Genomic DNA, 23813 nt, shown 5'->3' with positions numbered 1-23813 from the left:
ACAAAACCAATCACAGTTCCTTTAAGGTTATTCATCCGCTTAAATCCGAGTTAAAGAAAAAAGAAATTTAATCAACTAAAATCGGGATTATCTACCCAGCAAGCATTTTTTACCAGCCATGTAAATAAAAATAAAAATGCCACTATTGCTTCTTTTAAGATTTCTCATTTGTTGACAAAATGAAAAACAAAAAATCATTTTAGAAAGTGAATTAATTAAGGAAGCATTTCTCATCGGATCCGATTCGTTATTTAAAGGATTTTCTAATAAGCGAGAAATTATTTCAGCAATACAAGATTTGCTGTTATCAAACAATACAAGTACAAGAAGAATCTAGGTTATTTCAACAGATTTACAAAGTCAGTTGAAAAATGATTTGGAAGAATGTGAGTATTTCTTATTACAATTAGACGAGTCAACAGATATATCAGATACAGTGCAATTGGCAGTAATAAGAATGGTATTCAGTGATTTTAGTGTGAAAGAAGAACTATTAAAGTTACTATCAATGCAAGAGCAAACAAGGGGTGAAGATATTTATAATATCTTTAAAAATTACACAACAGAAATTAATATGCCTTTACACAAGTTATCACCAATAATAATTGATGGTGCACCAGCACTGGTGGGCTGCAATAATGGATTCATTTCCCATTGTAAGAAAGATGAATCCTTTCCGAACTTTATGTATTATCACTGCATCATACATCAAGAATCATTGTGTCAAAATATTATCTTTTGAACTTGTTATGAATGTTGTTGTTAAAATAATTAACAAAATTCGATCAAATCCTTTATCACACAGATTGTTTAAAGCTCTTGTAGAAAAAAAAAAAAACAAACAAATCTTCCCAAGCTGACCTTATCTTACAGATATAAGATGGTAAGTAAAGGCAAAGCACTTGGCCGATTTTTTGATCTTTTGGAAGAGATAAAAAATTCTTTATTTCAAAAAGTCAAACGTTTGAACAATTAGATAACCTATAATGGTTGATGGACTTGGCTTTTTCAACTGGCATGTGAAAAATTGGACATTAATCGTGGATCTTCAGGGAAAAATAAACATTTAGCTGAAATGATTAGCTCTATAAAAGCATTCAAAGTGAAAATACAGTTTGGATAAATAATATGTCGAAAAATTCTCTTATATACTGATGAAAAAAGTGACTGGTGAAGATAATTTTGACCTAACATTATTACTCATCTTGAAAAACTTTTGCATCAATTTGAAAGTAGATTCCAGCAATTTAACAATATCGAACCTGCGGCTACATTTTTTTGTAAATTCTTTTACTACACAAGTATACATTACTGAAACTGCTAAATCTATAGCAGAACTTTTTTAAGAATAAACATCGATAATTGAAAAAGAGATTTTAGATTTTCAAAATGACATCGTATTAAAATCTCACGATACCGATGAAAACTTTTGATATTTAGTTGATCATAAAAAGTTCAATCTTTTGAAAAAAGGAGCCTTCAAAATCAAATCCTGTTTTGTTCCACATATTTGTGCGAATCTTTATTTTCCACCATGAAATTATAAAATCATAAATCAGATCTCAACTTACTAATCTTGAAGATTGTTTACGATTGGGATTATCATCTTACACTCCCAACTGTGGGAAATTAGCAAATGAAATGCAATGTCAAAGATCGCACTAATTCAGTTCTTATAATAAATGCATGTTATAATAACGAATATAATAATTAATTTTTTTAATCCGATTTGCGCCCGCCACTATTTTTTGTAATCTCGAATGCGCCCGTGCAGCAAAAAGGTTGGGAACCCCTGCTGTACGATCTGGCCTTTCTGAACATTGTCACCACCTTCTGAAAACCAGAAGGTGGTGACAATGTGTTCAATGGCTGGTCGTAATTAATCCGCTGCTTCTCACATGCAGTGTGATATTAGTTTTCAAGGTTACTAAATTTGCAATGTATCCTTGATAAACTACTTTTTAAATGTCTTCACAACCAAAAATAGCACGGATTAAGTAAGATTCAAAGCGACAAAAGTGCAAAGTGATGAGTTTTGTACTAATTTATTATTATTTTTTTTTACGGAAATATCTTACGCGTGTCCTGAAATGTCTCCAGACCAGATTTGGTTTGCAATTTGGGCTGATAAATATCTCTCTAGACAGCGTTGAATAAGAATCTTTAATTACGATCACTCGGTATATATCTTTTTTTATAACGAACATTAATATCATCGTCTATTTTTGCACTATAAATAGTCCAACTCGAAAAAAACTCGAACTTGTTTAGTGATATTAAGTGAACAAAGTACACAAGATGTAACATAATCTGTCGAATTTATCAGAGTCTGTTCTACACAACCCCGCCGATACAAATAGATCTAAGTACACGTTACAGTAACAGACGGTGGAAGGTCTCTGGGGATGCACGGTCCATTTCTTGACGTTTAGTCTACTGAGACAAAATGTCTTCCGGTGACCGATTGCTATTTCCGGCAAGTATAATTCGGCTAAACAACTTACATGTTTCCACGAATCTCCTTTTCTAATCAGATGTAAATATAATTGTTCTTCAGAATCTAATTATATTCCGTTATTGAACCATCAGATCAAAAGTTTCGCAAATTCTTATTTAGGTTTTGGCTGATTCGTCTTTAAATTTCCAAACTTTTTTAAAATTTTTTCTAACTTTTAATTATTGAAAATTAAAAGATAGTTTTAAAAATAAGCAAGAAAACTAAAAAATACAGTGAAATATACTGTGTGTTTTTTCATTTATAAACAAAATTTCGTTTTTAAAATTTAGTGCTCTAGATGAAACATTAGATTTTTTTTCTGTCTTCAATGTTTAAAACAATTTTTCTCGTCGCAGACTGTGAATATTTAAGGTTTGTTTTTTATTTCACTAACAAGTAAGTGTAAAAATACAGAAATCATCAAAACATCTTAGCAGTTTACGCAATCTTCATCAATTTTAATGTAATGAAATAGCCTCAACAATGCTAAGCACATTTAGAAAATGCTGGAAAGAGAACTGTAATTATTATGAACATTACAAAAATTATGATTTCTCAAGTAGTGTGGATTTAAAATACTCCAATCATAGAAAATTTCCTTTATTTTACAACAAAAACATAAATATATAATAATCAATTTCATTTTTAAAACTTTTGTACGTGGATTAAGGATTGGATGGCAGCACGTAACGCGAACAATCGTTTTCGCATCTACGTGCTCTTAACTAATGATACTAAACTGTTGCGAATAGTTGTAATCGAAATATTTTATGTGGAATTTCCTGTATAAGTTGTATAATTAATATAGGAGTCGAATGTTAATTATCGCGAACGGGCGATATGATTTAGCGGCGAGATTAATTAGTATATTACAGCCGTGCCCGTGACGTCATTGATGAGTAATCCGGCGGAATGGGCCTCGGTGGCGCTACTCGATACTCCGCTCTTACTTCCGTTAAATGCACGGGAGTAGAGACCTCGGCCGCCAGAGGCGCGGTCATCGGCTGTGCATTCTTGCCATCGGGGACGAAGGAGTCGCCGTTTCACGTGTCTGGAGAATGGCGGTGGGATAGAAGCGGGAATTAGCATCGGGCCGGTCGGATCCGTGCTAATTTCATGGAGGAGAACAAATGCATCAAAGGAAGAGGGCAGAGGAGCAGATGCGACCTCCATCAGCAGAGAGGCGAGGTAAATTTTTTCCCGTATTTTGTAAACGGAATTTCTCTCTATCCCGGAATGATGTAATGGAAAGCGTAATTTCCTGTCAAATAAGGAGGCGAGAATAGTCGAGACTGTTGCTAACCTCGTAGACTCGATCACATGTTGCCATGGTGAGGAATCGTCATAGCAACGACGGAAAAGTTATCGACTGGGGAGACTCGGATGTTAAGAGCGATAAGCCATTGTTTGTCTGGCTAGATACGAAGTATTTTCCTGTTAGAAAAGGAAAACAAATACTCCACCCTGTCAAAAATGGCATTTTCTTTTCTTTTTTTTTTAATCCTCGCTATTAATTAATTCGATTTATAATATATAATTCCTTGAAAAGCTTGATTTTATCGACCCGTAGGCACTTTAGTAAAGCCGTTGATGTAATGATATAATAATAATAACAATAATAATGTATGAATTATTATAGGTGAGCACGTCACTCTTTAGATATCGATTCGGTCAGCAATGCATGTTTTTATCCAGCATCCTAAAACGATGTTCTCCCACAAGCATTTTCTGCCGCGTTGTAAAAACAACAAAAGTACCCAGATCGTTGGACGACAGATAAATCCTTTTCGTTGCATTATAGATTAGAATTTTATTTTAAAATATCGCGGTCTCTGCCGGAAGTGGACTTTTACCATTTTATTCCGGGGGGTGTCGAAAGGCAAGTCTGCTGAAGACGAATAAAAATTTGACCGCTGTCACAAACGTTTTTTCCGATGTTAGTTTCGAAAAATCTTTTGACAGAATGCGCCGCATCGTTAAAAATTAGATTGACAATGCGATAATAATGATTTTTCTGTGTCCTTTCCTTTGCAACCGGATCTCTAAATCGAAAAGGGATGACTGGTATCGAGTTTTCCTTTTTTTTTTTATTTTTATTTTTTTGTTCCATATGGCATGACGAAATCTTATTTTTAAATATCCGTTAGATTTCGAAGCAAGTTGAGTTTTCTTTTAATAAAATATTTTAATTGTAGAATTGATAAATGGATGTGGATATAAGTTGTTCGATAGTTTTGTTTTTTCTCTTCGCGTCGGTTTACGTTTAAAACTTGTTTTTTATTACGTCGAATATTCCCCGTCGTGTTCGATTAAACTGAATTTGTGTGCCTAAAAGAACATGTTTAATAGTTTGTTACTGGAGTTAATGCACAATAGTCTAGTGATTGAATAATTAGTATCGGAAATCCGGTTACTGCCGTCTGTTAAATAAAGAAAATTATAGTGATTACCTCGTTTTAAAATTGTTTAAAATGACATATTTTTCTTTTGTCTGTTTCTTCGTTATTTAAATTTTAATCTCCTGAGAATTTCTTAAAACTTTTCTGATCAGGACTATAATAGTTTTCTATATTTTGCTAGCGGGTATCATATTATGCAATCTCGAATCATTTATAGTTATTAAGTTTACAAAATATTTCCACTGACCCTTGATCTAACTTCTTCCGGAAATTGAAACTGTTCTTACAGAAAGATTGCGTCATATGATAAACGTATATATTAAATAGTTATAAGTAAAAACAGCATGTATACGGTATATTTTTATCATAAAAATGTTAATTTTCATGTTTCTTTCATTCACATTCAGTTTGGTGTGATAAGTACCAAGCATGCAAAATATTTATTCTGTTGAAATTTGTTTTAGATTCCACGCTTTTTATGAGGTTATAGGAAGGAATATATTTTTTTGTGTATTATAAAAGAGTATCATGGTGGAAAATGGAGGCGTTTATCTTTCATCACTTCCTTCCCGAGGTTTGCTAATATGTTATATCGATCTAAGAAACTTTAGAACATTCACCCGCTGTAGAAAAAAAATTCTAGTTTAGTTTTAATAAATATTTTCGAATATTACATTTAGGATATCGATATATAATAAACGGATTTCCATTTGTCATTGCTTCGTAGTTATTTTATACATTCTTAAATTTCTCGGAATGCAAATAATGCTCATTAAAGTTACGGAATTTTCCGTATCTAATTGTTTGGATTTAAGTGAGAAGAGTGTGACGATTTTTATCAAGTGATAGAAATGACTAATTAGAAATTATCGGGTGACACATATTTTGTAATAGATAATTAAATACGAAAGAATTAATCCTTTCGAATATCTTACAAACTTGTTTTATTAATAGAAAAGCGATTGAGCTCATTTCACGCGTACGATTTTGGTCGATGTTTTACTTAGAGACGTTATTTTATTCTTAAATCTAAGGATTGTAATGGAAAGAATTTTATTAAAAATAATTTCAACGGTACTCTCTAATATTTATGAGAGGCTTCATTGTAAGGAAATCTGTTCCATCGTCCCGTGTAATGACCGACGTCTGTTAAAACAAACAAACGCGTTCTTCCTTCCTTCCTTGCTGCTTGAAAGCGGGGGACGTGACGTCATGTCATACCGAGTCGTTGTCTGGTAATGATGGCCGGTAGAGTGGTTGATGGACTGTAACATTGCCCATATTAATAAAGTATTCGGTATTCATTTTATTCATTAGACTTTTGAAATAATATTTTTCACCCTATTCAAGAAATGAATACAAAAGTTTACTTGTTATGTTATGAAAGAAGTTTATTTATTTGAATATTTATTTCTAGTTTGAAGAACACGGGGAAATAATATATTTGCCTGTTACCAGATATATAGGAAATTAGAAAAAGTTGTTAATTTAATCCTCAGTAGTATAGATCTATAGTCATAGTTATTTGTTATCTGATATAAGTACTGGTACTATGAAAAATTGAATAGTATTAGTTATAAGAGATTTATATTTTTATATCATTGTTAGTGATTTTCAACTTTACTATTATAGTGTCAGTTTACAGATATGAGTGGCCAAGAGAATTTTGTCTCCTTTTTACATGTTTACATACTGTGTATATTAGTTATCTGGACAATTTGTTTATTTTCATTTTTTAATGAGTAATTTTTAAAATGCTCATTAAATATGCTATATTAAATTCAAAGAAACCTATAAGACATTTACTGTTAGAAAGACCCATATTATTTATTGGGTTAATGTCTCAGAATATGCTTTGAACTATTCTGTTTTAAACTCCAAAATCACTGATGCCATCTGAAGATGAAAGTTAAAAGAATTGGTAAATGTTGATTTAATTTTAAAAAAATTGTGAACGTCCTTAATAATAATAGTTTTATTGATTATTTTTTTAATTAAATTAAATAATAGTTGCTACCTTTTAATATATAAAATTTTTAGAAAATTATAATTAATAATGATTAAAATTATTAATCAAGAATTATTAAAAATTTCTTTCTTAGTTTGGATTATGAAAGTATACATAAATTATTTAATACTAATTAAATATTAAAACAGAAATAAAACATTGTAATAAATATCAATAATAGTATGAATCACTCATCTTTTATTCATTCTATCATTATTAAGTATATGAGAAAAGTAAACAATTAGAATATAGTTGTATAATGATGATTAAATAAAGATATTAAATTAAGTTGAAAAATTTGCAACTGTCAAATAAATTCAAAATATTAATCTTGGGAAAAATCACTTTAATATTTTACTATTTGAATAAATTAAATTTCTAGTATGGATCTTTTTCTGTTTTGAATTGTTTCAGCTATGAAAATATAAATAAATATATTAACTCAAAGTTCTAAATTTATGTTTGTAAAAAAGTTATTTATAGTCTAGAATGAATTTATGGAAATATTCTACTTTTATCATTTAATATTATTTGGCTATATAATAAGAATAATTTAATATATATATAATAATGATTTTATTTAGTAGTTAGATTTATATCAATAAATCTTTATATCAATAAAATACCTGACTCTTAAGAAAAATATTCAAAAATTAATATTAAAGAAATTAAGTAATATTGATTTATATATAATAAATTACATAGTTAAAATAAATCAAATTTCTTTAATATTTTTCAAAATAGTCTCCAAAACAGCACACAAGAACTTTTGTATCATTTATTGTAGAAAGGATTTTTTTTTTATAAAATCCTATCAACAAAGCAGACTGAAATTTCAATATATTCTTATTATATCTTGATTAACAGAGATGTAATTAATATTTATTCATTCTCAGTATATTGATTAGTAATTGCATGTTGTAGCAATTTATTTATATGTATATTCAATTATATACAGTATAGTAATGCATGATTTTCAATTCTAAAATTATATGTAAATAAATTCCATTACGCATTCAACCAACTAAATGAAATTTCCTTGTTACTTCACTTTCAGTTGTACTAATTTTTAATAAATATTTTAATTTGTTTGATAAATACGAGCTTTATACACAAGTTGTTTAATTAAGTCTTTTGCATTTCTGGTATTAATGTTTACGTTTAAGATATTAGCATAAATGATTTTCTCTAATTCTATTAGCCAATATTGTGCATTATCTATTTATGATTTTTGAATTATAAAATTCTAAAATCATAAATAATTTCTGTGTTCTAATTCCATTTTCATAATTCCAGGATCATAAATAGATTAATATAAACATCATTCACTATTTCTAACAATGACACATAATAGCACATCTGTGCTGAATTATTATTATTATTATTATTATTATTATTAATTTTGTGCTTTAGGATGGATCTTTAATTACATTTCTAGAAAGACTAATTGAAAATTAATTTTTTTTCTACCTATTAATTACTGAATAGAAATTTATCATTCGTAATTAAATGGCCAAAATCAAGTTTATAAAAATAAAAATTTACAGTTGAAGCAAAATATTTTATTCAGTAATGTGAAATATAATTTTCTTGTAGTGTCTGAATTTAATATTTTTTTGTAATTGAATGTTAGATTAATTTTGAAAGCATTTAATGGCTTAATAGAAGTTTTTGTTGATATTTGGAAAAGTTACAGATGGAAGGTTTTATGGGAATAATACCAGTGATAGAGAATAATTGAAATCTTAATTGATTTATTCATCTGCTGTCTGCTACTTTCTCTGATTTTTTTTAATGTAAATTTATATATGATGTTATGATGTTACAAATGGATTGTATTAGTAACAAATATAATTTTTTTTTATATGTCTGTTTTTTTATGTTTAATTAATAAGCGAATCAATAATTTTTTAACTAATCTTAGTAACTTATTAATAATTAAAGGTTATTTAATGATTAGGATAATTTGATGTAGGCGGTCATTAGAACAGAGTAGCTTAGAATAAGATTCAAACACAAACTATTGCATAATATATAAGTAAATTGCTAATTGTACAATCCAAGTGTTCTTTTGGATGTTTTCCAAGTTTGGGGAATAGAAAGAATTTACTTCTAAGTTTCATTCCAGAAGAGGAATTATAGATGGCATATATAGAAATATATTTCTATATTAAATGAAGGCTGTAAATTTAATTAAAGCCTCTTTTTTTTTAAGTTTTCTACATTTAAAATGATTCTGAATTACTTTATCATAAATATTGGTTAGTAGGTTAAAGCACATTTATCTTTAAGGTCAAATTAAATTATTTTTATATTAAGACGATAACTAATTAATATCAAATATACAATCTAATGAATTATTAATATTAGATCTTAATATTAATTAATTGAATTATTTTGTCTGGCAAGTATAAAGATTAATTAAACAAAAAATAACTGTATTAAGTACATTTACAGCAAATAAATAATTTTATTTAAAATGATAAAAATGAACTTTAAATTTGTATTTGATGAAAAATAAATAAATATAATCTTAATTATATTTGTTATTTATAATTAGCTCCATTTGGCTGCCCTGGCTTCACTGAAGGGAGAAATACTTGAATTAACAAATCGTTTACAACATATTGGTCAAGAACGTGACATGTTAGAAAGACAACTTAATAGATCCCAAGTAAGTACCAATAATTTAAAAATAAATAAATAAATAAATAAATATATATATATATATATATATATATATATATATATATAATTTAGGAAATTAAAAATAAATATTTTTGTCAGCTTGATAGATTACGTCTTGCTCGAGAACACGAAGAAAGATTAGACCAGCAAGCACAGAGATATGAAGAACGCTTGACTGAATTACATAGCATCATTGCAGAATTATCTAAGAAATTGGAAATACAAAGGACTAATGTTATAAAGTAATATATTGATTTTTATAATTTGTTGTTATGGAAATGTCTAGAGATCGTTAAGTTCAGCTATTGTAAATTTTATTTCATTTAGATTTTACTTTTGATAATCTGTATACATTAAATAATTTTATATTATATTTAAATCTTAACTGTTATGCATTCAATACTTAAGTTTAAATATATTTTATTTTATTGAACTTTTTAAATCAAATGATAGTTTATTGATTGCTAATTTTAAAACGGTCATGTGTTTTTCAGTTGCCAAGAAAATCAATTTTTGACTCTTCAATTATTTTTATAGAGAAGAAGATGAATTTAGTCAGCAGTCTGGTGAGGAATCAAGGCAAAGTGAAGCTCAAAGTCATTGTACTAGCAACGATAATAATGCAACAGAATCTTGCAGTGATAGAGGTAAATTTTTTATAATTTCACAGCTTATAAAGGGGGAAAACCAGAATAAGAAAGTTGAGGGCCATTTTTGGTCTGCAGCTTAATTATCAAATTATTAAGGCTTAAAATGTATTGATTCCAGTTCTGTCTTTTAAGTCTAACTGTAATGTATCAGTAATTAAATTTGTTTTCTAATTATAATTTCTTTATTAAACAGATCATTTTTAATTAATCTCATTAAAATAAATACAAAAAAAAGTGATAAATAAATACATAAAATCATTAATACATATCAATAAATACAAAAAATGATGAATAATTTTAATTTAAATGGTATTATTTATCATTTCTCATTTTAATCATATTGATTACATAACAAAACAATTTCTGATTTCCCCCAGTTTATTAATATTTATAAAGTTCAGGAAATTTATTAAGGGATAAATTTAATCAATGTATATTTTTGCACATGGATTATACAGGATTCTCTAACGAACAATAAATAAATAATTCCTTTTTTTTTTCCAAAGCCATTTACATTTATGGTTGTGGATTAATAACAGAATAAACTATTAAAAATAACATGTTTTATTAAATTATAGTTTTAATAATTCAGCAATTATAAAAATATATAACTGTTAATTATAAAAAATTATTAATTAAAAAGTTGGAGAAGCAATAGCATATGTGCATAGTAAGTCAAATGTTTTATTTTGTCAAGGTGCCATACTGTAAGGGACATGAGAGTTGGAGAATTTGTACAAAGTTATTCAGGGAAAATCAGGGAATTTAAAACAAAAATTTGAGTAGGAACCCTGTATACCAGCAGTTCCCAAAGTGTGCATTGCAGCTTCCTCACAGGGGTGCCACGAAATGTCTTAAAATTTTTATAATTTTACTTAATCTTAAAAATATTGGCTATTTTGTTATTTTGTAAATTGTACTTGTTAGAATTTGACATAGGGCACCTTGGGAAAATCTGGATTTAGTAAGGGTGCTGAGAATCAAAAAGTTTGTGAACCACTGCTGTATACAATACATATAGTTATTAGAAAATTAATTTTTTTATTGGCCTCTCTGTAGATGTTTGCTTAAAAAGTATTTATAATTATTTGTACTTCACTCATTCAAATTGGATGCAAATGGTTAGATTAAATATTTAGTGTTTTAAATTTTTTTTAATTATATATTAAGTAACAAAAAATATACTCCCTATCACAGGACACATAATTACTTCTAATCACTGAACTTCTTCAGCATTCAGTAAAACATGGAAGACGTGACAAATCATAAAAACAAACATTTTTGGAATCCATCTGATTCCAACTTTAGGTTGAAATAGTTTGTTTCGAATTGAAATACCCCAAATAGAATGGTCATGTAGCATTCAAATTTGAAAAGGCCAGTATTGGAGTTACAGTTAACTGTAAATATTCCAATAGACTCTAAGAGCCTGATGTGGTTCCAATTTGTAGAGGATCTGATGAGCTGAGCCTGATTTAATTTTACCTCTATATTATCTTCCAAGGGCAATAGATGGGTGATTGCAGAACAAGCAGTGGTCATCTTCAACCATAACATGCACTTGATACATGCCAGAATAACAAGACATAGAGGGTTGAGAATTATATTTAGGAGGAACCTGACAATATTCTCAATATTAAGAAACTGAAAAGACTCCCAAACTGTCAGAAACTCCCAGGAGTGTATAAGATTCCATTAAGAGATGAGAGGATGGGGGAGGGATCTAGTCTACATTGGTGCCACTAAAAAGTCATTAGAACAGAGAATACATGAACATGAATATGATATAAAGCATTTAGAAATCACCACTGTCCTATCTATGTTTTGGAAGACAATATAGAGGTAAAATTAAATCAGGCTCAGCCAATCAGATCCTCTACAAATTTGAACTGCATCAGGCTCTTAGCTGTAAATATTTCTATGGACTCTAACTGTAACATCAATACTGGCCTTTTCAAATTCAAATGCTATATGTATGACCATTTCGACCACAATTCGAAACAAACAATTTCAACCTAAAGTAGGATTCAGATGGATTCTGAAATATTTGTGATTTGTCATATCATCATTGTGTACTGAATCCGACAGCAACAAACTTTTTCAAAATTATTGCACATAATATATATCAGTTCAGCTATTTTACTTTCCCAGCTGTTTTATATAACAAGGAAAGTATGACAATTAGTCAAAAAAAATATCTTTATTTTCACCCCTTTTGTTTTTGACTTATGACTAAGATCTCTATTTGCTAATCAGAAACTACACCAGTATAATAAGTCCTATGAATAAACAAAGTCCAAGTAGACAGTATATACACATGAATAAATTTTACAGCAAACAAAATTTATTTAAATTTTAAAATTTTTGTTTTAAAATTAATTTTTATTACAAGTGGAAAGTAAATTATTATAAAGATTTCTTTTTAGGGAATGATTCTTGTGTGGAATTATCCAGATTTGGTGAAACTGATTCTCATCCAGAAGTTACACGAACTATCCTTCAAGATGGTGAAGAAGCAAGCAGTGGATTAGGAGATAATGAAAGTTCAGAAGATAGATTATTACAGGTCTTTCTCATTTTATTCATACTCTTTACTTAATAATAATTCATGAATTGTTAATTTTAAAATGAATCACTTAGTTAAGAGAAGTTAGTGATCTTCCTGCACTCACAGAGAATAGAGCAACTTCTTGCCATAGCTTGCAGATTTCACAATTGCAAGAAGAAGTATTGAGTCTGAGAGCAGAAAATACAGCATTGCAAGAGCAGTTAGGAAGACAAGAAGCTGAATTGAATCGAACCCGAGCCAGTTTAGCCAGTAGCAGAGAGGAAAGGGACAGATTACAGAGACGGGTAAGATAAATCACAGTTAATAATTAATTTTTAAGTTCACTTAAAAAATAAAAATTTAATCAAACTCTAATTTTATTCTTCAGATTCGTGAATTACAAACTAAGCTAGCCAGCCTACAATCACAAAGTTCCCAAGGTTCACAAACAGGAAGTTCTCCCACTAGAAGTAAAAGCCCACATATTAATCCTACAACAGGAGAAAGAACTCCAACTTCCAGAGAGGAGGTTCCAATTGCAAAAATGGCTGAAAGAGTCAGACTGAAAAAAGTGGAAAGTGGTGATAGGCATATTCTTGGTTCAGAAATTTCTAGTCTTGGTGTAAATATATAATTTATTTTCTTATCTTTTTTCATATTAACCTAATCAAATTTAGTATTTTGCATTAATTTAAAAAATATTGCAAAAATGTATTATTATAGTTTTTATGTATAACTCATGGGTTATCTATGTTTAAAAATCAATTTTAAAGATATAGTACAGGTTATATGCCAATTTTAAATTGTAATTACAAACATTACTACTCAGACACCTTATACCTCTGAGAAATTATTAATTTAATTATGCAAACGTTTTCCACCTGTTCCACAGGTCATCTTCAAGCAATTTCTTACTTCTGGAATGTTATCTCGTGCAGGTTCGAATATATATGCGCACAATATTTCAAAATTTTTTAAAAAACCGTTGGAACATTCCATGTAAAATATAAAATATAAACAATAATAAAAACATTAATAAAATTGATTAAATAAACATATTGATCTGCTAAATAATAATTTAAGGGACGTAAACTAACATAATATATATCTATATTTTTATACGGGATGAGGATATGCTGTATGCTATCCCGTATAAAAATATAGATATATATTATGTTAGTTTACGTCCCTTAAATTATTATTTAGCGGATCAATATGTTTATTTAATCAATTTTATTAATGTTTTTATTATTGTTTATATTTTATATTTTACATGGAATGTTCCAACGGTTTTTTAAAAAATTTTGAAATATTGTGCGCATATATATTCGAACCTGCACGAGATAACATTCCAGAAGTAAGAAATTGCTTGAAGATGACCTGTGGAACAGGTGGAAAACGTTTGCATAATTAAATTAATAATTTCTCAGAGGTATAAGGTGTCTGAGTAGTAATGTTTTAAAACTCTGAGCATTTTATTCGAGTGTAATTACAAAGTTGAACTTATGGAGCAATGGCTGCTCCCATAGGTATGAAGTATACAATGGGGAGAGTTACACAAATGTTTTGTTTTTGTTTTAGCAATTTTCTGAGGGTTATATATACAAAAATACAGTGTTTTTTCATTATATTTATATTTATAAAAAATTTTTAGTCTTCACATAAAATTCTTATGTTTTTTAATAATAGTTATTCAAAAAGAATTATTTTATTTTAAATTCAAAATTTTAATTATTTACTTATAAGTTAGATTATTTTCTTTCTGAATAAAAAGGAAATTCTAATTATGAATTTTTATTCTTAAATGATATTCTAATTATTAATTTACTAAAGTTAATGATGGAAAATTAAACTTATGAATAATTCAGAATAGTTGTTAGTAATGTGATATCATATTAAAAATTGTTTTTACTTGTAGTTATCAACGACAAAAGTTGCAGAGCATTTGGTGCATAATGTCCAGGAAGAATCACATGCTCAGGAAATATTTCAGACTTTATTTTCATCAGGTTCTGCAGTACCTGAGAGCAAAATTAGAGAGTTTGAAGTTGAAATGGAAAGGCTTAATAGTAGAATTGAACATTTGAAATCACAAAATGATTTATTAAATTTGACTTTGGAAGAAAGTAAAGGCCAATGTGATAGACTTAGTGTGCTTATTGGAAAATATGAATCCAATAATACAGCTTTACAGTTGGCATTGTCATATAGTGATCAAACAATTGAAGCCTTTGAAGTGTTATTAGCATTGATGGAAACAGAACAAGGATTAATTCTGTCAAATTGCAGAGCAGCAGGACTTGGTGCACTTGGTAAGTTTAAAATTAATTTAATTTTAATTTTTCATAAGATTCCAGTATGTTATTTTGTATTTTAAAGTTCACAATTAATATATTATAAAAATAAATTTTATTCAGGGAAATGTTCAAATTTTGATCTGTAGTGGTTATAAGTTTGAAACAGATTACAGAATTTTTATACTTTGAAAAATGTTTTTTATATCTGAGATCAGTTAGGAAAGAAATTTTGTCTAGATTAACAAGTACCAGATACATGAAAAAATTTACACTTTGATTATCTACTAAATTTAATTTAATTTTTCAAAGTAATACTTTATTTTAGTACTGGCAGATAGGCCCGGCGTTGCTTGGGCAAAAGTAACGATAGCGAAGATTAAGATTATTACGTTATAGTCAACCTTAACCATTTTCACAGAATGCAAGAATTGGGTCCCCCTGTTTCTAGACTAATTAGAGAATTGTTAGATGGGTCTAAAAATATGTTCGATTTCCTGCAAAAACGAAAAAAACTGCATCTGCGTCTTGCACATCGCTTTCTCTTAACACTTCCATTGTTACTTAACACTTTCATTGTTGACACTTCCATTGTTACTTAACACTTCCATTGTTGATGGAAGTGTTAAGACTTAATCCTGTCCCTCTCCCCGTGGGAAGGAATTTTGAAAAAATCCCGTTTTAGTGTGCATTCTCGTGACGTACCCTAACTGTGTACCAAATTTCAACTTTCAACTCCTTACCATTTGGGCTCTGCACTGATTATTATTATTATTATTATCAACTCATCTCGATTATATATATAGATACTGTATTTTTTCAAAATATAAAATAAAATATAAAATAAAGTAATAATACAGTAATATAGATTATCCTGGATCACATTAATTGAAATTTAGACTAACTGGAATATCTAAATTAACTCTGGATGAGCATTAAGACAATACAGATTGCTATATGATTCATCTGCTTTACAGGCCATTGACCAGAAGGAGGGAATGAGTTCAGTAAACTGAACACTTTACTGAAGTGTCCAGTTGATATCAGTAACTAAATAGTTGTATGCATTGTTTTTTTTTTTTTTTCAAATTTTCAAATCAGTACCCAATGAATGGAACAAGTAAAGTTTTCAAAGAAATTTACCTGTTCTATTTACTGAGTATTGATCAACTGGGATGACATTTTTCTTACTCTTACTGGATATTCAAGAATTACTGCATACTGCAAACATCTAAACATATTAGTTGAAAAATTGTTTTAAATATTACATCATAATACCATTTTTAATTGGCAATAGAATAAACTTTAGTTAAATTCAACAATTAATTATGAGTGTACTTTATTAAAATTACAATGAAATGAACAGTTATGACTAAGTTCACTTGTACAGATAATGATAATTGAGCACAACTTGCTTTTCCACAGATGTCAAATTGATGAGATTTTTTTCATATTGAACATAAGAAACTATCAGTAGTAAGATACAGCATAATGTTTTAGATAAGTTTTCAATTAAAATATGAGAAATACATGTCTTAAAATTGAGAAAATTCCACACACTCAAAAGAAAATAAAAACTTTTAATGTTTTTTACTTTTCACTTTATTGTAATATCAGGATTGAAAAAAATAACTAAATATTAGATTTTTTAAAAATTATTAAATCATTTTTTCAATATTACATCATTTAGAAATGAATGGTTAACATTTATTTAAAAGTGATTGATATGTGAAAAATATATGCAGTATGAATGCATAAAAACATAGAAAATATAATTTAAAGTAAAATTTAGAACAATATTAAAATATATAAAATAAAAAGTTTACTTTTATATTAAAAAAATTGTGGAATTAGATTTTTTAACAGGAGATAACATTTCAATATAAAAAAGAGATAACATTTCAATACATAGATAATATATATATTTGTATATTTTGTATGTTTAAGAGAATAAATGAAATAAATAAAGTGATCGTACAAAAGAATTAAATATCATGATTTGAAATAAAATAAAAATACAGTATAGTCCCAGAAATTCAATTCTTGATAACTCAACATTCCTTAAAACTTGTCGTATGCATGTAATCTAATTTTTATCTCTATAACATAACATTGGAATCAAATAAGTTGTTGTTCTTCACAGATGATGCTTGGTAATAGTACCAATTTCATGCATTAACAAAGAATATTTTTCCAAGATGCCACTACAAAATGCCACCATGCAAATGTCACTAACTTGAAAGTAGCTACTGAATATCCAATTATTTTTTTAATTAAAATTTAAGAACAAATAGAAATAGTCACTAATGGTACATACTTGATACATATATTGCATTAATATGGATAATATGTAATTTGCACATATAATACCTTCACAAAAATTCTAATATTTAGACTAGCATCATTAATGTGTCATAAAACTCATCATTTTCTGTAACTCATCACTTTCTCAGCCCACATTAAGTCAAGTTTGCAGAACTCTACTGTAAATAATATTTATTTGTATTGATAGATAAAATTACTGGAATAACAAAATTAACAATTCATTATAACTAATCTTTTAAAGTCTTATTAATCATTTAATCTTTTTTTAAATTTTAAATAATTATTTGTCTTGTTGAAATTTACATTGAAATATGCTATTTTAGTTAAAAAATACTTAAGAAAATGATATACATTTTAGTTACATAATGCTTACATAAATTCTGATTTTATATTAGGATCAAGATTTTGTTCTGATGTATTCACATATTAGATCTGTTTTATTTAATATATTTTTAACATACAAAAATGAAGAATTTTTTGTAGTTTTGTATATAATATATAATTTTATGGAACCCATCATAAATGGATTCCATTAGTCTTTTTTATTTTTTTATAGTTTAAGCAAAGTTTCTTACAATTATTAAACTTTATTTCATTGGAAATTAATGATTATTTCATTACAACAATATTGATTAAAGTGAAATATTTATTTAGTAGAAGTTCACTAACCTAGTACAGTAGAGAGTTGTAAATCGGCACCCTGGTAATCGGAATCGCCGGTAATCGGCACGATTTTCAGTCGGACTGTGTTGTGCTGAATCGAACGTTTTTGATACTAAATTTACTTCTAAAGTATAATTTTCATGTTTTTATATTCTTCAATATATTTATTTTGTTTGTACAAAATAAAGAAATAATTTTTAACGATACGATAGCCTCGATTATTATTATAAAAATTTTTGTTAGGCTTAAAATCGACGAAAATTCAACACGAAGCGACACGCAACGGAGAAAAATTCAACACAAAGCGACACGCAACGGAGAAAAATTTGAACATCGGACAGGTTAATATATTTTTTCGTACATAATCGGTAATCGGAACAAATCCCTAATCTGAACAACCCCAGTCCCCAATTGATTCCGATTTTCGGTTCTCTACTGTACTCAATAAACCAGAATTGTTCAATAATAAGCTGGCATGCTATTGGGACCTTGAATAAGTTCTCGCTGTTTTTTCGTAAAAATTAATGCTTTATTTAAAAAAAGTCATACAAAACATGTTACTGAAAGTATTGTCCATCACTAGCCACTACTTTCTCCCATCGTTCTGGCAGCATTTGAATTCCACGTCGGAAAAATGATACATCTTTTGAGGCTATCCAAGAATCAACCCAATTTTTGGCATCTTCATAAGAATGGAAGTGCTGCTCAGCCAGGCCATGTGCCATCGATCGGAACAAGTGATAATCGGAAGGGGCAATGTCTGGTGAATACGGCGGGTGGGGTAGGACTTCCCATTTAAGTGTTTCCAAGTAGGTTTTCACCGGTTGTGCAACATGTGGTCGAGCATTGTCATGTTGCAAAATCACTTTGTCATGTCTCTGCTCGTACAATGGCCGTTTTTCTTTTAATGCTTGGCTCAAACACATCAATTGTAGTCGATAGCGATCTCTTGTGATGGTTTCATTCGGTTTGAGCAGCTCATAATAAACTACACCTAGCTGATCCACCAATGCAGAGCAGAAGCTTTGAGCCATGGATATTCGGCTTTGCCGATGATGTTGATGCATGGCCAGGCTTACCCCATGATTTTCTACGCTTAGGATTATCATAGTGAATCCACTTTTCATCCCCAGTCACGATATGATGCAGAAAACCTTTCCTTTTCTGCCGTTGAAGCAGCTGTTCACACGTGAAAAGACTCCGTTTGACGTCTCTCGGCTTCAACTCGTACGGCACCCAATGTCCTTGCTTTTGAATCATTCCTAATCCTTTCAAATGTTTTGAAACTGTTGTATGATCAACTCCTAATGATTCTGCAAGTTCAGCTAGCGTCTGACATGAGTCTTCATGAAGTAATGCCTCCAATTCCTCGTCTTCAAACTTTTTCTGTGCGCCAGAACGTTTTTTATCTTCAATGTCAAAATCATTATTTTTGAAGCGTCTAAACCAATCTCTGCATGTTGTTTCCGACAGAGCATGGTCACCGTAAGTCTCAACAAGAATTCTGTATGCTTCAGCTGCAGATTTTTTTTGAATAAAATAGTGCAATAAAATTCCCCGCAAATACTCTTTTTTTGGCACAAAATGCGACATTTTTAACACCACGAGAAAAAAAGTTGTTAACACTTCGACGAAATGACATATACTGATTTTCAAGGTCGCTTATTGTACTTCCTTACAGATGCATCACCATCTAAAAATACACGCACACAGTTCTAGTAACGCCACCTGCTGTAAAACAGCGAGAACTTATTCAAGGACCCAATAGTATTCCACAAATCAGAATTTGCTTGGGTATGTGGTGCACTGAAGATTGTGGTTAGTGAGGCAAAGGTGTAGGTGTGGTTGTGCGTGTTTTGGAAAATTGACCATAGGATCAAGAGAAATTACTTATTTTGTTATTTTAGCTTCTTGTTCCATTTCAATTTCATTTCAAAATACCTGAAAATTCTGGAAAACTTGAAAATTTTGTTACAGCATGCTGTAACAAAATAAGTCATTTCTTAGGAAAGCAGAAGTGAAAGTGCTGCTTTCCTGTGCCTAATACATGTTTATGTCACTCTTGCCAAACAAGTGGTACAAATATCTTTTAGGATCAGACTTTAAAGCATTATTTGATGCTTGTAGCTTTTGATAAGTATTCTTGACAAATTTATAATTTATTTAATTTGTAAAAAACAAAACCATCAAGTAATCTGGCATTTTTTTTAGAATCCAACACTACTGTGGTTCTATAGATGCAGGATTAACAAACTTTTACTGTACAAACATTTATATGATAAAACAAAAGACTAGGGAAAAAATAGTACAATATGCATTTTGTTCTTTTGATGTTTTTTAGTATTACATTTCATTATAATACTGCATTAAATAGAATATACTTAAAATATTGTATTAAGTATTTTAATGTCAAAATTTGTAAATAATTTTTTACTTAATAACTGAATTTAACAATAGATGATATATTTTTCAAATTATGTTATATAATAATATCAGATTTTTATTACTGGACTGCTTTTTTGCTGATTGTAAATTAATTATAATAAATTTTTAATTTTATTTAGCACCTTTGAAACTTTTAGAGAAAAAATTCAACATATAGCAGGATTCAAACTTGAAGTCTAACTCTAGCCTGAGACAAATGTTTAGCTAGATATTACAAAAGTATTAAAAATTAATCATTGTTTAATAATTACATTTTCATAAGATGTTAATGTAGTCTTTTTTTATTGCTACATATTCATTAATAATTAACTTGTCAGTTCAGTTGGTAATCGATTACATAAGAGATCGGCTGTATACAGTATTTATCATTATAATACCCATTCTAATTCGTATTTTAAAAATCACTTAATGTTTTTAGTAAAAGGTTCTGGAGAAGATGATCAAGAAGAAGTTACTGCACTATTAAAACGATCTCAAGATAATCGTAAATCCGCAGAAAATGTTGCTCGTCATTTTCTTCAGAAACTTGACCGCAGTTTTGGAATTGCTTGTAGCATTCCTGGGTGTAATCTTAGTCCTTGGGAAGATTTATCATCACACAGTCATACAACAAGGTATTATTTTTTATGATGATTTAAAAAAAGCAGCTTATTCAATATAAGTACTAAAGAATATTTACATACCATAACTATAAAAAATATTATTTATATTGATTTATTAAAAAGTTTTTATTCTTTGATCACATATCACATAATGAATCATTTCATTGTATGAAGATCATTAAAACACACACACACACACATATATATATATATATATATATATATTAATGGCTTTGAATTAACTTGATAGAATGAATTAGCTATATATATAATTGAAATTTTTATTATTATTACCAGTATTTTTTTTTATTTTGTAAAATTTCTGAAATAAATAATACATTTTAAAGCAAAACAATTGCTAGATTATATTGGGCTATATAGTCTGATATAATCCAGCAATCATTTTGCTTTATATATTAACTATTGGGTTTAAGATGCTTATATTTGTACAATACATTTTAACTGAACAATATAAAATATTTAAGTTATTAATTTTTCAATTTCATAATAAAATTTGAGCATTGAATAAGGAATGAAAGAAAAAAAATAAAAGAGTTTGAATTTCCTGTTCTTTTTATACATGATTGATTTTGATTTTAATATGCTTTAAATTATTGCTTTGATTTGGTTGGTATGTTTGATTTGTTTAATTCATTTTCAATGTAGAAACTGTACTTTACATTAATTTGATTTGGAACATATTTTACAATGGGGTTGCATTTGTTGAATTTCATTTATATTTTAGAGTATTATGATTGCCATTATGAATTTTATATTCTTTTTTCACTTTATTATAAGCTAAAAGTAAATATTCCTTTTAGTACTACAAGTTCTGCATCTAGCAGTAGTGATGGAGATTTTACAAAAGTTGATGAACAACGTCTACGAGATTACATTGTTCAGTTGAAAGGTGATAGAGCAGCTGTACGTACAACTGTTGTTGAATTAGAAAGTGTTCATGTTGATCCTACTGTAAAAGATCCACCAACTTTTATGGATGCCCAAAAACTTGACCTTGAAAATGCTGTATTGATGCAAGAATTAATGGCTATGAAAGTTAGTATATATATTTGATGATAATAATAATAATTTTCATTCTTGATGTTAATTATCATTTTCTTTTATGAAGGAAGAGAAAGCAGAATTAAAGGCTCAAGTTTATTTGTTAGAAAAAGAAAAGACAGCTTTAGAATTACAATTAAGTAGTAGAGAGGCACAGGAACAAGCTTATCTTGTACAGATAGAACATTTAAAATCTGAAGTAAAAGAGAATCAGCAAATTGCTGAAAGGCTTAGAACTACTCAGGTTAGTATAAATACTATTATACATTTAATTTTAGAAAAAATGAAACTTGTTAAGTTTTTATTTTCTCTAAATGAAAACTTTAGTTAAGTAAATGTTACATATTCCATATGTAACATTCACTTAACAAGTTTTACAGAATGTTACACATTCCATATGTAATATAACAATTCAGAAAAGCTAAGATTTATTAAAACTGAAGTTTTTATTATATGAGAAATATGATTAATAAAAACTTCAGTTTTAATAAATCTTAGATTTTCTGAATCTTAACTTGTTAATAAAAATATACAATTTTTTTTTAAAAATATTACTTTTGTTTGCTCGTATTATGAATTATTTGTGTTAATATTTTAAATGTCTATTATCCTTTATTTTGTAAAATTTTCTTACTTATAACAGTACATTATAATTTATACAGAACCTTTATAATGTCAAAACATTTATGAATTGATATAATCATTTTTATTAATGACTATTACAGAATTGGTTTGACAATTTTCATTTCTGGTAGTTCAGATTACATTGATTTAAATTTCTAAATTGTTCTAAATAATATAAAATTTTATAAGAATTGTTAATTGTCCTATTATGAAGTATAAATGATACTTTTATATATTCTAATATAGTGGTATCTCGTGTTTCAAACACTTCAGAATTTGAACACTAAATTTGGCAAGAATTTGATTTGGAGTTCTAAGGATGCTTTAGAGTTCCAACTGAATTTGCAGTGAAAAATGCCCTCCAAACTATGAAATAAGTTAATGAACAAAGAATACTATCTCAAATTAGCAATAGTATGTTAAATTTTACAACTTATAATTAAATCACACAGCTATATTAAGTAACAACAGCTATTAACAAGAACAAAGTTTGTGTATTGTTAATAGCTGTTGTTACTTAATATACCCAACCCAATATTACCTTTACTTATTAATCATGGCGTTAAAGAAGTGTATGGAAGTAATGGAATCTAACATGTAAGAAGATTCTGTTATAGTATCCATAATCCAGATTAAAAAGGAACTTATCATAAAGCACGAAAACTGTACACAGGAATCTCACAGCCATTTTAAGATGTCAAAGTTGATGCTGTGCAACCAGTAAATGCAATTTTCATTTTATTATACAGTATTTACATATTCTATTTATTGTTTTTATGTTTTAATGTATTAATAGAGCATTTAATTATGTTATTTCTACTTTAAATTATGTGAAATGTTGCTGTTTTAAGTTTGTTGAAATTGGTATTTTTAGGGTCAGGGAATGGATTCATTTTCCATTATTTCTAGTGGAAAAGTTTCTTTGGACTTCAAATGATTCAGATGCCCTCCTGGAATGAATTAAATTTGAAATATGAGGCATCACTGTATATAAAATTATATTCTACT

At 28.3% G+C, this 23813-nt stretch overlaps 1 protein-coding gene across 3 annotated transcripts in view; it reads left to right on the top strand.

Moving 5' to 3' along the window:
- LOC136988883 (colorectal mutant cancer protein) overlaps nucleotides 1-23813 on the top strand; it is a 64044-nt gene that overhangs the window by 32612 nt on the left and 7619 nt on the right. Inside the window, exons 1-11 of one of the 3 annotated variants that reach the window (XM_067286886.1) lie at nucleotides 3443-3685; nucleotides 9465-9578; nucleotides 9692-9834; nucleotides 10130-10239; nucleotides 12657-12808; nucleotides 12883-13095; nucleotides 13179-13412; nucleotides 14709-15102; nucleotides 20936-21131; nucleotides 21941-22175; nucleotides 22249-22425. In XM_067286886.1, coding sequence (XP_067142987.1) covers nucleotides 3614-3685; nucleotides 9465-9578; nucleotides 9692-9834; nucleotides 10130-10239; nucleotides 12657-12808; nucleotides 12883-13095; nucleotides 13179-13412; nucleotides 14709-15102; nucleotides 20936-21131; nucleotides 21941-22175; nucleotides 22249-22425 — 2040 coding nt within the window. In that variant the 5' untranslated portion in view covers nucleotides 3443-3613. Of the gene's footprint in view, nucleotides 1-3442; nucleotides 3686-9464; nucleotides 9579-9691; nucleotides 9835-10129; nucleotides 10240-12656; nucleotides 12809-12882; nucleotides 13096-13178; nucleotides 13413-14708; nucleotides 15103-20935; nucleotides 21132-21940; nucleotides 22176-22248; nucleotides 22426-23813 lie in introns of those variants that run through there. The other 2 variants (XM_067286883.1, XM_067286884.1) reach the window with 2 other exon arrangements.

The sequence above is a fragment of the Centruroides vittatus genome, unplaced genomic scaffold (genome assembly GCF_030686945.1).
Source record: "Centruroides vittatus isolate TY-2023 unplaced genomic scaffold, ASM3068694v2 scaffold_386, whole genome shotgun sequence".
Classification (NCBI taxonomy): domain Eukaryota; kingdom Metazoa; phylum Arthropoda; class Arachnida; order Scorpiones; family Buthidae; genus Centruroides; species Centruroides vittatus.
Note: the sequence above shows the minus strand (reverse complement) of the source record. Positions and strands in the feature narration are given on the sequence as shown.